Source organism: Taudactylus pleione, unplaced genomic scaffold (genome assembly GCF_031769625.1).
Source record: "Taudactylus pleione unplaced genomic scaffold, aTauple2 ptg001161l, whole genome shotgun sequence".
Classification (NCBI taxonomy): domain Eukaryota; kingdom Metazoa; phylum Chordata; class Amphibia; order Anura; family Myobatrachidae; genus Taudactylus; species Taudactylus pleione.
Window position 1 is genome coordinate 75,311 of NW_028285562.1, and position 15,146 is coordinate 90,456.

General features: G+C 45.6%; 4 protein-coding genes across 6 annotated transcripts in view; 2 read left to right on the forward strand and 2 right to left on the reverse strand.

The window, feature by feature from the left end:
• LOC148453373 (histone H2A type 1-like) overlaps positions 1-10,692 on the reverse strand; it is a 31,090-nt gene extending 20,398 nt beyond the window's left edge. For 2 of the 3 annotated variants that reach the window (XM_088462202.1, XM_088462203.1), the window contains exons 1-2: positions 10,265-10,692; positions 610-792 (exon numbers count right to left, since the gene is read on the reverse strand). In XM_088462202.1, coding sequence (XP_088318328.1) covers positions 654-792; positions 10,265-10,653 — 528 coding nt within the window. In that variant the 5' untranslated portion in view covers positions 10,654-10,692 and the 3' untranslated portion in view covers positions 610-653. The remainder of the gene's footprint in view (positions 1-609; positions 793-10,264) is intronic. The other variant, XM_088462204.1, reaches the window with a different exon arrangement.
• On the reverse strand, positions 6,222-6,957 carry LOC148453374 (histone H1-like). The gene has a single exon (XM_088462154.1). The coding sequence runs from the start codon at positions 6,948-6,950 to the stop codon at positions 6,279-6,281; it is 672 nt and encodes a 223-aa protein (XP_088318280.1). The 5' UTR covers positions 6,951-6,957; the 3' UTR covers positions 6,222-6,278.
• LOC148453375 (histone H4) lies at positions 7,181-8,984 on the forward strand. The gene is made up of 2 exons (XM_088462168.1): positions 7,181-7,270; positions 8,591-8,984. The coding sequence occupies exon 2, from the start codon at positions 8,618-8,620 to the stop codon at positions 8,927-8,929; it is 312 nt and encodes a 103-aa protein (XP_088318294.1). The 5' UTR covers positions 7,181-7,270; positions 8,591-8,617; the 3' UTR covers positions 8,930-8,984.
• A 278-nt stretch (positions 10,693-10,970) lies between the features above and the next one.
• Positions 10,971-11,443, forward strand: LOC148453376 (histone H2B 1.1-like). Its single transcript, XM_088462171.1, has one exon. It carries the CDS (start codon positions 11,008-11,010, stop codon positions 11,386-11,388), a length of 381 nt encoding a protein of 126 aa, XP_088318297.1. The 5' UTR covers positions 10,971-11,007; the 3' UTR covers positions 11,389-11,443.
• Positions 11,444-15,146: the final 3,703 nt, after the last annotated feature.

Here is a 15,146-nt window from a genome sequence, read left to right on the forward strand (position 1 = left end):
ACCTTTCCACATGATATCTATTTATCTAGACCAGCTATTGTAGATTATTAGGGTTAACTTTGTTAAAAAATGTATCCAACATAACATAGTTATCTTTTGTATGAGTCAGCTACTTCAGGTGTTTTATTTTATATTGTATTTTATATGTATGGTATGAAAGGAGTCTCCTATAGTATATGCTATATGGTTTTTCATGATAATAAATACTAGTTTGATCACACAGTGACAATTTTATGAGTATTAATTATAGGATTGCGCAGCCAATAACTTCTATCATATACAAGTCTTGAATATAGTACAAAATTTTCTTCCTTGGCAGCTGCAACCAGTTAATTACCCGATCACAGACCACACTGTGAGCTCTAGGGTCAGCCAAAACTTTCCATCTTTTTTCCTATCCCAAGGACCTATAACAGAGACCTCCAGTTGCGCCAACTGAAAAGCAAGAATTAGGTGCACTGGTGTAGAAAATACAGTTCGGTCCTGAATGGCTATGGCATCATCCAATCAGGCGCTGGCTGTCATTTCAGTTACTGCATTGCAAACTGCTGCTCTCCAAGAGAGATCCCTGAGTACACCCTGTAATACAACTTTATATAATCTCCATACCTTACAGCCGACAGCCAGAAGCACGTGTAGAAGCAACATGCTTGTTACCATGCCAAGAGACACCATTTTGTTGTCTTTGCGGATGTGTGGCCAGAAGGCAAGAATGAGGACAAAGCCAGAGAGGCACATGGCCACAAGTAGGATAATCCAGCGGAAGATTTCAGAAGGGAATACACAGAGTACCTGAGAACAGAGTAGAGATGCTTCAAATCGTTATTCCTGTACAGGTTCTTGATACAGTCCTGGCTACTCTTTAATAATTAAAAGGTGTTTTACACCATAGGACCTGCTGTACGGATGTGATTTAATGCTGTGGTGACTGCTAGTTATAATGTTTCTGTGGCTCTGAATGGGCTAAACCATCACAAATAATGGTAAACAGTGTCCTGATTTTCCAGTAAATAGGAGAGGACTCCCAATTGTATTGTGACACTGATCCCCAGCAACTCTCCCCACTACATGACAGAACTGGGCCGGTGTCACACAAATGATGGGAACCCTAATGGAAAGAACTGATCTGGGGAAATAATAAATTGTATGTACTCCTACCTCTCCACAAAGGTGTAAAATATTATCATCCCTCAATTACCAGCAGCCCTAACCAGGGTACAGATCTTTAATAGTGTCTGAAGTGTTGCTAAAATACACTACAGGGGGAATGGGGTTCAAATATTAAACACTACATATCAGGTTCTTTTACTGAATCATCAGTGACCCTGCTCCAGTTTATGAAGCAATCCTTCTACAGCATGTACAAAGCATGCGTTACCTAGGAGACTAAGGCCCTCATTCAGAGCCAGACGCTGTGAGCAGAGCGCTCGCTCTGAATGAGGGCTGTCCTCCATAAAAATGGAGCGTCCTCCTGGACGCTCGTATAGCTGTGGGTCACCACCCACAGTACATACGAGCGTGCAGGATGATGGTCGCGATGGTCTTGACCATCGCCAGTGTGACCATAAGCCTGTGGTCGGGGTTTTCGACCACAAGCCCTGGAGTGATTTTGGCTCTATCAGAGCCAAAATCACTCCCACTGACATCACTAGTGATGTCAGTGGGGCCGGCTTCTGACGGTAGGCGTTCCCTTGGGGACGCCTCCGTCTGGCAGGCACGCCCCCGGCACGCCCATCAAAGGGGGCGTGCTGTCAATCAACATCGACAGCACGCCCCCTTTGATCAGACACAACGAGCGAAGGAAAGTACTTCGCTCGTCGCGTCTGGCGCATGCGCAGTGCACACCATCGACCCACTTGCGAGCGGACAGCCGCTTGCAAGTGGGTCTGAATGAGGCCCTAAGGCCCTGATTCAGAGCCGGACGCTCTGACCAGAGCGCTCGCTCTGAATCAGGGCCCACCTCCATTAAAATGGAGCGTCCTCCCGGACGCTCGTATAGCTGTGGGTCACCACCCACAGCATATACGAGCGTCCAACAAGATGGTCGCGATGGTATTGACCATCGCGACCATCGGACTTGCGAGTGAAACCCTGTGGTCGGGTTTCTCAACCGCAAGGCCAGGAGTGATTTTGGCTCTATCAGAGCCAAAATCACTCCCACTGACATCACTAGTGATGTCAGTGGGGCCGGCTTCAGACGGTAGGCGTTCCCATAGGAACGCCTCCGTCTGGCAGGCACGCCCCCGGAACGCCCACCAAAGGGGGCGTGCTGTCAATCAACATCGACAGCACGCCCCCTTTGGTGCGAGACCCGGAGCGATGGAAAGTCCTTCGCTCGCCGGGTCTCGCGCATGCGCACGACGGAGCTCCCTCCATCATGCTCATGCGCAGTGGGGACCATCGACCCACTTGCGAGCGTACTGCCACTCGCGAGTGGGTCTGAATGATCCCCTAAGAGTCAAAAATCGTACTACTTCCACATTTTAAATATTCATGAAAGATGCAAAGGAGAGCAACACCAAACTGCTAAACTAGATCTGTTTTCTCTAATGGATGGAACAGACCCAATGATGGGCAGGTTTGGTCATTTATAAACATATATTAAGTTTTATTCTCTCATATCTTACAAAGGCTCCGATAAATATTTCCATGTCTTTGGGGGTCAGATTTCACATTAGCCAAAGCAGCCTGGATAACACAGCGTTCTATAGAAAAAAACTGTCATACACACACAGAACAGCTAAGCGATACTCACTGTGGATGGGATAAACGCAGACAATGGCCCTCATTCAGAGCCACTCGCTAGCGGCAGTACGCTCGTTCCGAGCGATGTTCGCACATCTGCGCATGCGTACGGATCGTTATACGCATGCGCGAACCAGTCAGTGCGGCCGAAATTCATGTGCTCGCAATATAGCGAATGCCTGCTATTTTGAGTGACAGAATGAGGCGTATGTGGGTGGTAACAGGGGAAGGTGCTAGAAAATGGGGAGTGGAGATCCGAACGCAGGCGTGCTTAAAGGTCAAAACGGGCGTTTTATGGGTGTGCATAATTAATACAGCAGCGTCATTGACCGCGTCACTGGGTTATTTTATAGCCAGAACTGCTCGCAAGATTGTGGTAGCAAAAACCAACCACAAGAATAGCGAGCAGTTCATACGCTGGTCGATGTACTCGATTAATCTAATAAATAGCGGACATGACGTATGGTGCGAGCGGCCAGGGGGCGTTTTTAACAAATAAACGAGCGTATGTTTTGCTCGCTCGTTCAGACTTAGAGGTGTGAACAGACTGCAATTTGCGAACGGATCATTTGAATAGCCACCCCTTGTTTTTGAACGAACGACCGCAAATAGCGAACGGCTCTGAATCAGGCCCAAAGAGTACCCATAGACGCACACGGTCTCCATGAAGCTGTAGGTCCCGCCAGACTGGCTCACCCCTTTCTTCCACTGTAGAAATCCCCAGAGACCTAAAGGCACCAGCCAGGCATAACTGTATATGGCAATACCAGCAACCGTTACTGTCAGAGCAGAAAATACATTCACCAAAGATATCATCCTCAACACAGCGGACAGCCACAGACAAGCGCTAATTGTAGAGGAACAAAAAGCTTTCACTGACCAATAGAACACAGGCCTAGTTTCACAATGCAGTGCAAATAAGGAGACTAGCCTAGATGAGTGAAGAGAACAGACGGGGAGAGACAGGAGAAGACTGTGGGACAGAGGGCCTGATTCAGAGCCGGACGCTATTTGCGCTCGCTTGTCCAGAAAAAGGGGCTGGCTATTTAAATTGACCGTTCGCTCTTTGCGGTCTGTTGACGCCTCTATGTCTGAACAAGCGAACAAAACATGCAGACTTTTTTTTGTAAAAAATGCCCCTGGCCGCTCGCATCATACGTCATCTCCGCTATTTATTAGATTAATCGAGTACATCGAAAGGAGAATGAACTGCTTGCTATTCTTGTGGTAGCATTTTCCTACCGCAATCATGCGAGCAGTTCTGGCTAAAAGACACCCAACTGACGTGGTTGATGACGCTGCTTTGTTAATTATGCACTCCCATTAAATGCCCGTTTTGACCGTTTGGCACGCCTGCGTTCGGATCTCCACACCCCGTTTTCAAGCACCTTCCCCTGTTACCACCCACAGACGCCTCACTCTGTCACTCAAATTAGTAGGCATTCGCTATATTGCGAGCACACGATTTCCGACCGCACTGACTGGTTGGCGCATTGATTAGAAGTCTCAAATTTGTGGTCCAAGGCTATTTAACCCTTGCAGCATGACAGCTACTTATTCAAAATTGTATAATTTGGTGCCTGTGCCCACTTTGCCAGCTTGTTTTATGCCCAAAACCTTGTAGGGCCAGTCAAGATACAATTGGGTCATATGTAAGTGACTTTTCTCTTTTGGTTGGAAGTGTCAAATTTGTGGTCCAAGGCTATTTTACCCTTTCAACAATACAGGTATTTATTCAAAATTTGAAAATGTGGTGCCTGTGCTCAGTTTGCCAGCCTTTTTCATGCCCAAAACCTTGTTGCGCCAGGCAAAATACAATTGGGTCTTTTATAAGTGACTGCTCTCTGTTGGTTGCAAATGTCAAATTTGTTGCCCAAGGCTATTTAATACTTGCAACACTACAGATACTTATTCAAATCAATACAATCTGTATCTGTGCCCACTTTGCCAGCCTATTTCATGCCCAAAACCCTGTTGGGCCAGGCAAAATACAAATGAATCATATGTAAGTGACATATTTCTGTTGCTTAGAAGTGTCATATTTGTGGCCCAAGTTTTTTTCACCCTTGCAACACTAGAGCTACTTATTCAAAATGATATAAATTGGTACCTATGCCCACTTTTCCAGCCTATTTCATGCACAAAACCTTGTTGGGCCAGGCAAAATAAAAGTGGGTCATATGTAAGTGACACACCACTGTTGTTTGGAATTGTCAAATTTGTGGCCCAAGGCTATTTAACCCTTGCAGTTCTACAGCTCCTTATTCAAAATGGTTTGGTGCCTTTTCCCACTTTGCCAGCCTATTTCATGGCCTAAACCTTGTTGGGCCAGGCAAAATACAAGTGCATCAAATGTGACACCCACTGTTGGTTGGAATTGTCAAATTGTGGCCCAAGGCTATTTGATACTTGCAACACTTTATTCAAATGGTATAATTTGGTGCCTGTACACCAACCTGTGTGCCATTCACGCCAAGAGGGTGACCATCATGCCCAAAGACATCCAGCTGGCCCGCAGGATCCGAGGCGAGAGGGCATAGACTATACTCGGCACTACTGCATACACGCAGCACAAAGGCTCTTTTCAGAGCCACCAAATCTTTCTAAACGAGCTGAAGCATCAACTATATATTTCTAGAATTGGAAGAATGCTGATAAAGCCTCAACTCCGCTTCCTCCCTAGGTGGAGTCCACATGAATACCGGTAGTATCCTTAATTAGCCTCACATCGCGTATTCTGTAGTGCCCCGCACCTTCCCGCTGCATTGGTCAAAGGCAGAAGTCTCCTATTTACATGTAGCCGTTTCAATTGAAGTTGCATCCTTTTAAGTGTAGATTAGAACGTGGTTTCCCTGTACATTTCACCAAGCTGCACTCCTATCCTTTACAGAACCAACCCCCACGTTCTAGACCCAGAGCTATGGAAGAACTCCCCCTTTGTGATTGCGGCATAAGGGCACTGCACTATGCCGCAAGTGCAGTGCCCTTAGCAGGAGAGATGGAAGCGCACAATGGCTCTTCCATCTCTCCCGCTAAATCGGCCATGAATCCGCTCTTTAGGGACAGGGTGGGTGGCTCTGGAAAGAGCCTTTGTGGTATGGTGGAAACAAAGATCTAGCAGTAACATCACTATAGTCGTCTTAGGCAGTAGTATGGCCTCCCTGGGCGATGTTCAGCCCACCGAGCAATTTGTTTAGCCGGAAGAAGCTGTGAATGATGAAGGGGGGGAGGGGGATTATTATGTCGTACAAAAAAAAAAAAAAAACACGAATTACTCAGCCATACCATGAGTTTTACTAGATTAAAGCTATTAAATTATTAACAACCCGCCCCCACACCCCAAGATTGAGACATTGAATGGTGATGTGTAAGCCCAGGAGGCTTTACATGGTTAACCACTAAATACAGTACAAGCGAATCACAAAGCAGCCCCTAGAGAACACGCCGTGCGTTTACAGCTCTGCCGAGAGAGGGTGGGTGGCTCTGAAAAGAGCCTTTGGTGTGATAAGGAAGAGGCTGCGGTTGTTTGTCCATTACTTCTTTGCCGCTGCTTTCTTGGGCTTAGCCAACTTCTTGGCCGGACTCTTGGCAGTTTTGGGCTTAGCTGCCTTCTTGGCCGGACTCTTGGCAGCTTTGGGCTTCGCTGCCTTCTTGGCCGGACTCTTGGCCGCCTTTTTAGGCTTCTCGGCTTTAGGCTTCTTTGGGCTTTTGGCAGCAGCCGCCTTTGATTGTCTCTTTACTTTCTTCGGGCTCTTAGCAGCACTCGGAGCTTTCTTGGGCTTCTTCGGGGATTTGGCAACTTTCTTTGCCGCAGGCTTCTTGGGCTTCAGAGACTTCTGAGTAGCCTTCTTGCTTTCCACTGGCTTCTTACTGAGCTTGAAGGAGCCTGAAGCGCCGGTGCCTTTCACCTGAGTGAGTGTTCCTTTGGTCACCAGGCCTTTCACCCCCAGTTTAATGCGGCTGTTTTTCTTCTCCACATCGTAGCCTCCCGCAGCCAGAGCCTTCTTTAAGGCGGCAAGCGAAACCCCACTGCGCTCTTTAGAGGCGGCCACGACTTTCACGATCAGCTCGGAGACGCTGGGGCCAGAAGACTTGGGACTTTTCTTGGCTCCTCCCGCAGCTTTCTTCGTTTGTCTTTTCTTTTTGGCTGCGCCCTCTGATGGAGCAGGGACGGCGGCGGCTGGGGCAGTTTCTGCCATGTTCATGTACAATTCAGCGTAACACGTTGAAATAATAATGTAGTACACATATCTGCCGAAGTCTTTTATATACAGTGCCGGCTATGCCGTGATTGGCTGCTCACCGTGGTGCCTTCTGTGTTCCCATTGGCGGAATATGTAGCCGTGTAAATTATTTCCTTATATGAATGAAAGGGACAACCAGCTCTCAGCGTGTGTTTCCCTAGCGCAGAAAAAGAGTATTTTATACGGCATTAGAAGGGCAGCGAGCTGGCTCTTTGCTCCACACTCCTACTCTAAGGCCTCATCTTACCCTTTATGGCAATTGTTCGCTTAGGCGCGACGAGGTAAGACAGATATAGCCACTGGCAGCTCATCCACACCAGTCTGCATGTGCCCTGCATGTTATAAATGTCTCCTTTCATGCGAGGCTAATATGTAGTATCGGATCATTTTGTCTCCTCCTGGTACTGGAGATAGTTAAGGGGCTCTGCGGCACAATCTGTATAGAGCCGGGTGGATATTGAGACACATAAAGGCAACGTGTGGGCTTTTGTACACTCAGATGGATAACACAGACAGGCTGCCTCACAAGGTATTTGTACTCTTGTCTAGAAACTCTAGTTACTATGACATGGTAAGGCTACATAACAGACTAAGCTACATATTAATCCTGCCTGGGATTCTGCCGGCAGCGTAGAATGTGTGTGACACTTCTAAATATTCTTCTATTCATCCAAATCTCTTCTGTATATTTATCAAGATAAATGTTTCAGTAATATGGCTATGGTAAGCTAGCCCTATTACTTTGAAACTATTACAGAACAAACCTCAGTCACCTGCTAAGAAGTGTTAGGTTACCTTGGGTTAGAAGCAAAGATCATGCTGGAATGCCAATAACAGTGGAAAAGGAACTCAGCAGTAAATGTTAGGAGGAGCCCACCACAGGACCGCGTTGCCAGACAATTGTAACATAAAGCTGTTATTGTCAGCCTGGCAGTTGCTTACTAGAAGTAAGGGTAGCCTACCCACATACACCCCCTCAATTCTACACAATGAAAGTCCCCAGGCAGCCTGTAATGTGCGCCTTGTCCAATTTGTAATACAGAACCTATTTCAGTTAAGAGAGTAAACAGATGGATGTGTAGAAAGTGTCTGTGTTTTGAGGGCAGAGAGAAATAAAAAAAAAGGGGGGTACCAATACAGGGAGATGAGAGGAATAGAGGGTAGAATAAGAGAAACTGAAGGAATTGTGGAAAGAATAGATGGAGAAAAGGGATGACAAAAGTGGGAGACTATTTAAAAAAGTACAAGAGAAATGAGGAAAAGGGAGAAACGGGAAAGAATGGGGGACAAGAAGTAATAGGGGGACAGTAATGTTAAATATCACCTATAATATGGACACATATCTCATTAGACACATACACAGTCTCAGTTCAGTCTGTATAGCGGATGAGTTCTTGTATAAATTTAAATTCTAATAATTGCACTGGGAGAAGTCGTCCCAAAACTGATATTGTCCCTGTATTAGTTGTGTCACAAGGAGCAGGATGTGACGCACAGGAGGACTCCTCCCTCATAGCGTAGAAGTTTCCTACTAGGTCCGCTTACACTGTATAAGAGGAGGACTTTCTACATCGCAACTATATTACTCTTCTTGTTTCCAGTGGAATCAGTGGAAAAGTAGAAGCAGCATGTCTGGCAGAGGCAAAGGTGGAAAGGGGCTCGGAAAAGGAGGCGCTAAGCGGCACAGGAAGGTGCTTCGGGATAACATCCAGGGAATCACTAAGCCCGCCATCCGTCGTCTGGCCCGGAGAGGGGGTGTGAAGCGCATCTCCGGTCTCATTTATGAAGAGACGCGTGGGGTGTTGAAGGTCTTTTTGGAGAACGTTATCCGAGACGCCGTCACCTACACCGAGCACGCCAAGAGGAAAACAGTCACCGCCATGGATGTGGTGTATGCTCTGAAACGCCAGGGCCGCACACTCTATGGATTCGGAGGCTGAATACTAATGCACATCTAAAATTACTTCTCCCACAAAGGCTCTTTTAAGGGCCGCCCATCTCTTCTGTGAGAGCGCTATTGTAACGCACTGGTAATGTTTGTAATAGCTCCTGTGTACATAGTGAAGTATGTCTATTTAATTCGTCCAATCACATTATTTAGTAGTTACTGATGACAGTATTTTGATACAATTTAACAATTAGGCGCTTCAGTTGGCTACTAGCTGTCAGTGCTGCTTCATAAACTTGTGCTGATTCACATTCTAAAAGGTGATAGTAACAAGTTAACAACGAAGGTTTGGACTCTGCCACGTCCTGCTGACATGAGGAAAGAAATATGGGGAGGTACTGTATGTTCTACATAAAAAAAAATGGTTGCATAACCCTTTCTTTCATTTTGCAGCAGCAGGTTCTTTCCGTGTATGAAGGGAAACCATCTCACAGGTTTGGTAGGTTATCAACATTGTAACCTTTATATAGAATTTAAAGTTTGTGCATTGTTGAATAGGGATCTGGATTCAATGGACAAAACTGGCTGTTATATGTCCTGCTCACACTGATAAGAATTACACAGGCCGGCTAATATGGTTATAGCAAATTAATATTCAACCGTTACTACGATGGATGGAAAGAAATCACCGCCATATTCCAGCGCAGGACGCAGGTAATTTCCTCCCTCTCAATCTGGAAGAGTCAGCTTTGATATTATAGACGGGGTTTTTGAAATTTTCAAACGGTTACTTAAAACCAGTCAGTGTAGGGGGAATGAATACATCTTCCAATCAGCGTACAACATAATGTAGAGGTAGAATTGCTATAAGACATTCCCTGATCCCATTGTTTTGCCTGAATTTTCTTCTTTAAAATATGGACACGACCATTGCCGACAGGGCGTAAATCCATCGGCAGGAAAGCTCCCCGCAAGCAGCTGGCAACTAAAGCTGCTCCTTAAGTAGCCGCATAGCTAGCAGCGCCGCGGTATTCTGTAGTACCCGCATCTTCCTGCCAGCCTGTCGCTGCCTTGGACAACCAATCAGCTCCTGTCATTTTAGACAGTTTGAAAAATTAGTTAAGAGCTGATTGGTTGGTACTTTTTCTCTCTCCAAACTTTGATAAATCTCCCCCTAAAGCTCTTCAGAGCCTGCTAGAGTGTTATGGTATCAACTCCACCCCCTCTTGATCTATGCGGTTTATATGTGAGCTCAGTGCACTAAATTATAAATTTTAAATCGGGCTCATATACTCGCATTGGAAATCAGCTCTTCAGGGACGGGTTGGGTGGCTCTGAAAAGAGCCTTTGTGTTATGGTGGGAACAAATATCTAGCAGTAACTTTACTTGCTCTTAGCGGACTTGTGGCTCTCGGTCTTCTTGGGCAGCAGTACAGCCTGGATGTTGGGCAGGACGCCTCCCTGGGCGATAGTCACCCCACCGAGCAACTTGTTTAGTTCTTCGTCATTGCGCACAGCCAACTGTAGGTGGCGGGGGATGATGCGAGTCTTCTTGTTATCTCGGGCGGCGTTTCCGGCAAGTTCTAGAATCTCAGCCGTCAGATACTCGAGCACTGCGGCCAGATACACTGGGGCTCCGGCTCCCACACGCTCAGCATAGTTTCCCTTCCTCAGTAGACGGTGGACGCGACCTACCGGAAATTGGAGTCCGGCCCGAGATGAACGAGTCTTAGCCTTTGCCCTGGTCTTACCGCCTTGTTTCCCTCTTCCAGACATGCTCGAGCCACACAGATACAAAATTATACACGCTATAAAGATGATGTAATGGGTCTATAACGTCGCCCTCCTCCTTACCTATATATACTAATATGGTATCCTGTACTTGCTCTGTGATTGGTTAGCTTACACGGCAACCAATGCAGCACAAGTTCATGCACTGACCAATCAACAAATGTAGGGTGGGGTTATGATGCCGTTCAACATCACATGATACGTCTACCCAATAGTGCAGTCTGCAGGGGTGAAGCCTCATTTGCATGGGTTGTCAATAAATAGAGCAGTTTCTGGGCGTTGATGGTCACATTTGTATTTTCTTGCTTTGTAAAGCTGTAGAGAGAGAGTTCATTGATAATGCCTGATCCAGCCAAATCTGCTCCGGCGGCCAAGAAAGGCTCAAAGAAAGCGGTGACTAAGACCCAGAAGAAAGATGGGAAGAAGCGTAGGAAGACCAGGAAGGAGAGTTACGCCATTTACGTCTACAAGGTGCTGAAGCAGGTGCATCCTGATACTGGCATCTCCTCTAAGGCTATGGGCATCATGAACTCTTTTGTGAATGATATTTTTGAACGCATTGCAGGGGAAGCTTCCCGCCTGGCTCATTACAACAAGCGCTCCACCATCACTTCCCGGGAGATCCAAACCGCTGTACGTCTGCTGTTGCCGGGAGAGTTGGCCAAGCACGCCGTGTCTGAGGGCACCAAGGCCGTCACCAAATACACCAGCGCCAAGTGATCTGCTTTCCTTCTCCCTCCCACATCAACACAAAGGCTCTTTTAAGAGCCGCCCACCTCCTCTCTAATCGGGCTGTAGCTATTGCTGTGACCCCTGTACTGGGCTGATAGGAACGTGCTGTTTTCGATTCTTCTATGTTTTAACTTATATTTGATCAAAAAAATTGATATGGCGATTCCACTCATGTACATTCTGTATCCTTTATGTAGGTGTTGGCGCTCAGCTAGAACAGTTATTGAATTTTTGCTTTTTAATCTGTCGGAAATTGAACATTGGCAGCAGCAGCAGCGACCTCATGTGGTCACTGGAGGAATAGTGGTTAAGTTTAAACTTCGGTTATAGTCTCATCTGCACTATCTGTCCCCAGTATTATACTAGTACAGCTTTAATGTCAGCTGAGTTCAATAAAGCTTTAGATTATCCCCTTCATTTGCCAATAATTGGAGGTGGGAGACTCATTTAATTAAAACCACAAACTATTGTTAGTTCATTTTATTTAAATACATATAAAGATTTATACAATCTACCTTTAATGTCTATACCTCACAGTGTGCTGATGGTTATCCTTATAAAGTGCACAATGCTTCCAAAGTTTCTGAGCATAGTGGGACGCCCGCTGCTACCCTCATATCTGTCCAGCGTAAACATCAGTAATATTGATGCAGATCGGGCAGCCATGCATCATACTGTAGTTGGCAAGTCTGACCAGCAGCAAACACTGCAGCTCTCATGCTGCGTAGGAGATCACAATGGATAATTTATGCACACCGCTGAAACAGGTAGACACCTGTGTTTACTTAACAACCCCCAGTTACCTCCCCCAAACCCTGGCTACCTGGCACTCACTTTGCAAATGTAATTATCGCTAAAAGATCGCTGCGTGTGCATCTTGCATACACGTACAACGGCAAACAATCGCTCAATCTGCGTAAATATCGGCATTGCCTACTTCTCTGAATCAGGCCCACTGTGCAAGGTAAAGTGGATTTAAGCAAGTTCATCTGTGCTGTCTGAATCATCTAAAGAGGCTTACATGTAATACATTCCTGATTTAAAGTGCTAAAGCATATACTGGAAATTGGTTTAAAATCCTGACAGGAAGTACCCAAGCATCATAAACCTTACCTGACATAAAGAATACCACAAAGTCTTTTGACTCATCCGGTTCCTCAGCTTCCTCAAAAATAAGCCCAAAAAACAAACACCAAATTTAAGGGAAAAAAAAAAAAAAAAAGCAAGTTAGAAAAAACACCCCAATTCTACTTGTTATCAGCGGAATTGGCAACAATGGGCCTGGCCAGCAAGGAACATTTTGAGAACAAGACCTGAACTGGGACCCCAGCCCATAATGGCAAGACTGAGTTGTGGTCCCGAGTGCTGGGAGTCTGCAGAGAACCTCCAGGCAGGTAATGAGACCTGGGATAGGAATTTATGTATTGATTACAAGTTTTTTTTTAACATGTCAACATTCTGACCGAACATGATGACTACATACCCTTTTGGAACAGGATGACTAGGAGTTACAGATCTTGGATTTGTTCAGAGACTGTACCCTAACATAGTCCTCTGACTTTGCTGCTGTGTGTACTAACCAGATGTGGGATTAGATTATCATTGAGATCTGCATATCTGGCAGAAGAGTAAACAGAGTGTTAAGGAGATCAGGGCAGTGCTCCAGCATTCTTGAGATAGGATATTTGCACTGTAGTTCAGTGGGGTAGGCAGCTTTTGATGTGAGGGGCAGCAAAGAGGCAAAAACAAAAGCCCCCCGGGCATTTAAATATGAAAATATCAAAATGTGAATACATTATTTCCAGCCAAACTGCACCACTAATTACACCTAGCAATACAATAAAACTAGGGATGTGCAGGCTCGGATAGCTTCGAGTTTGCACGTGGAGTTCGGATTTTTCCCTCCAAAAAAACGGAACTCAGAAAGAGGCAAAACGTCATCTTGCATGGACGAACATCATCATTCCTGGAAAAAGTCCATGCAAGATGACGTTTTGCCTCTTTCTGAGTTCCGTTTTTTTGGAGGGAAAAATCCGAACTCCACGTGCAAACTCGAACCTATCCGAGCCTGCACATCCCTAAATCAAACACACATATACTACAGCAATCTTAAACATTACAGCAATACCCCAACCTCTCACTGAAATCTTTTATAGCAACCCACATATTATACCAATACCCCCATAGGCGCACATGGCTTATTTCATTAGTCTTTTCACTGCTTATGGTAGTGTGTAGCACTACTTTGATGCTACATATTATACTAATGCCTCCACAAATTCCTTCTCTGGTGTACATCCATTCATCTGTATGTGAAAGGACTGAGATCCCACTTTCAGCATTGTCTTTAGAGGCCACCATCAGGGAGGTGTAGGTTATCCGTCTCAATATGGCCTTCTATGTGACTGATTCTGCATCTATGTACACAAACACCATCAGCGACATGCCCGTAGTACTCCCATAGGACATAACATCTCTATGCGTCTGACTAGCTTTCCTTGGTGCACCTTAGTAAATCTTCAAGTTTATTCGAGTAAAAAGACTGATTGAGTCGGGAGCCAAGCAAAAAGAGAAAACGGGTCAACCATGGACAAACCATGCTGCAATGTAAGGGGTACAAATACATGTTATTTACATGCAGTGGTTATACTGGCTGCTTATGCAACACAGATGGCAGACATCTTTATTTCACACTGCAATTTATTTTTGTGTTAGGGCACACCCCTCCTTAATTTAAATTTCTGCACCTTTTAAATTTGCCGCCACCAACCACCACCACCACCCTTCCCTACAGCACAGAATGGTTCTACCAAAGTGAAAAGTTACTTCCTCCTTTAGCTTGGCTCCTAACTCAGGATCAGCACCTAAGTGCCCAGGCTTCCAGCTCCTACTTCTGCACCACATGATATTCCCAGTGTCCCACTATCCGCAGATTGTAGTGTGATATTACTGACTGAATTCGCATCACAGGGATTTACTACAAATCCCTTGCAGGGACAGAGCTTGTGAGAAAGCTCTGTCCCTGCGAATCCCCTTTGGAGCCTTATCCCGGTATTTTCGCAAAAAATACAGATTAAGTGCTCCCGCATGCGTCGACCGGTCGCCGCTGCTCCCCCCTGGCACTAAGCTTGACCCCCCTCTCCCTTAATTACACTTACCTGCATGCTCCATACCTCCAGTCAGGTGATCTCCCATACTGCACTGGGACCCAATCACCTGATGACCGGGCAGCAGTGCACTATGGGAGACCAGCTGACTGGAGGTGGAATCATCACCGAAGGCTCGATCACCGGTCCCTGGAGTCAGGTAAGTAATTTTTATTTTTTTTTAACTATTTTTTTTTCTTTTTTTTACAGTAATCAGCTTGCGGTCTGTTTAGACCACACAGCTGATTACAAGGACCGACTCCCGTCTCTTCTCTCCCATTAGAGCAGGCCAGGAGTCCGGTAACCCGGGGAGACCCTGGATAACACCACCTCCAGGTGGCGTTATTATCACAGGGCTTTCCCCGATATTTTTTCACATTTTATTTTTAATAACTTTGGTCGATCACATTTCCCATTACAGTTATGGGAAATGCGATCTACAAATTCTACTCCAATTGCCCTGTAATAACAATAGGTGATGGTAAAATAATGTGAAAAGGGTGTGAAAACACCTTTTTTCACTTTTAGTCAAAATAATGTTAATAAATAGAGCCTTATGAGAGAATGATTTATCGTAAATACAAATATCTCATTTTATAT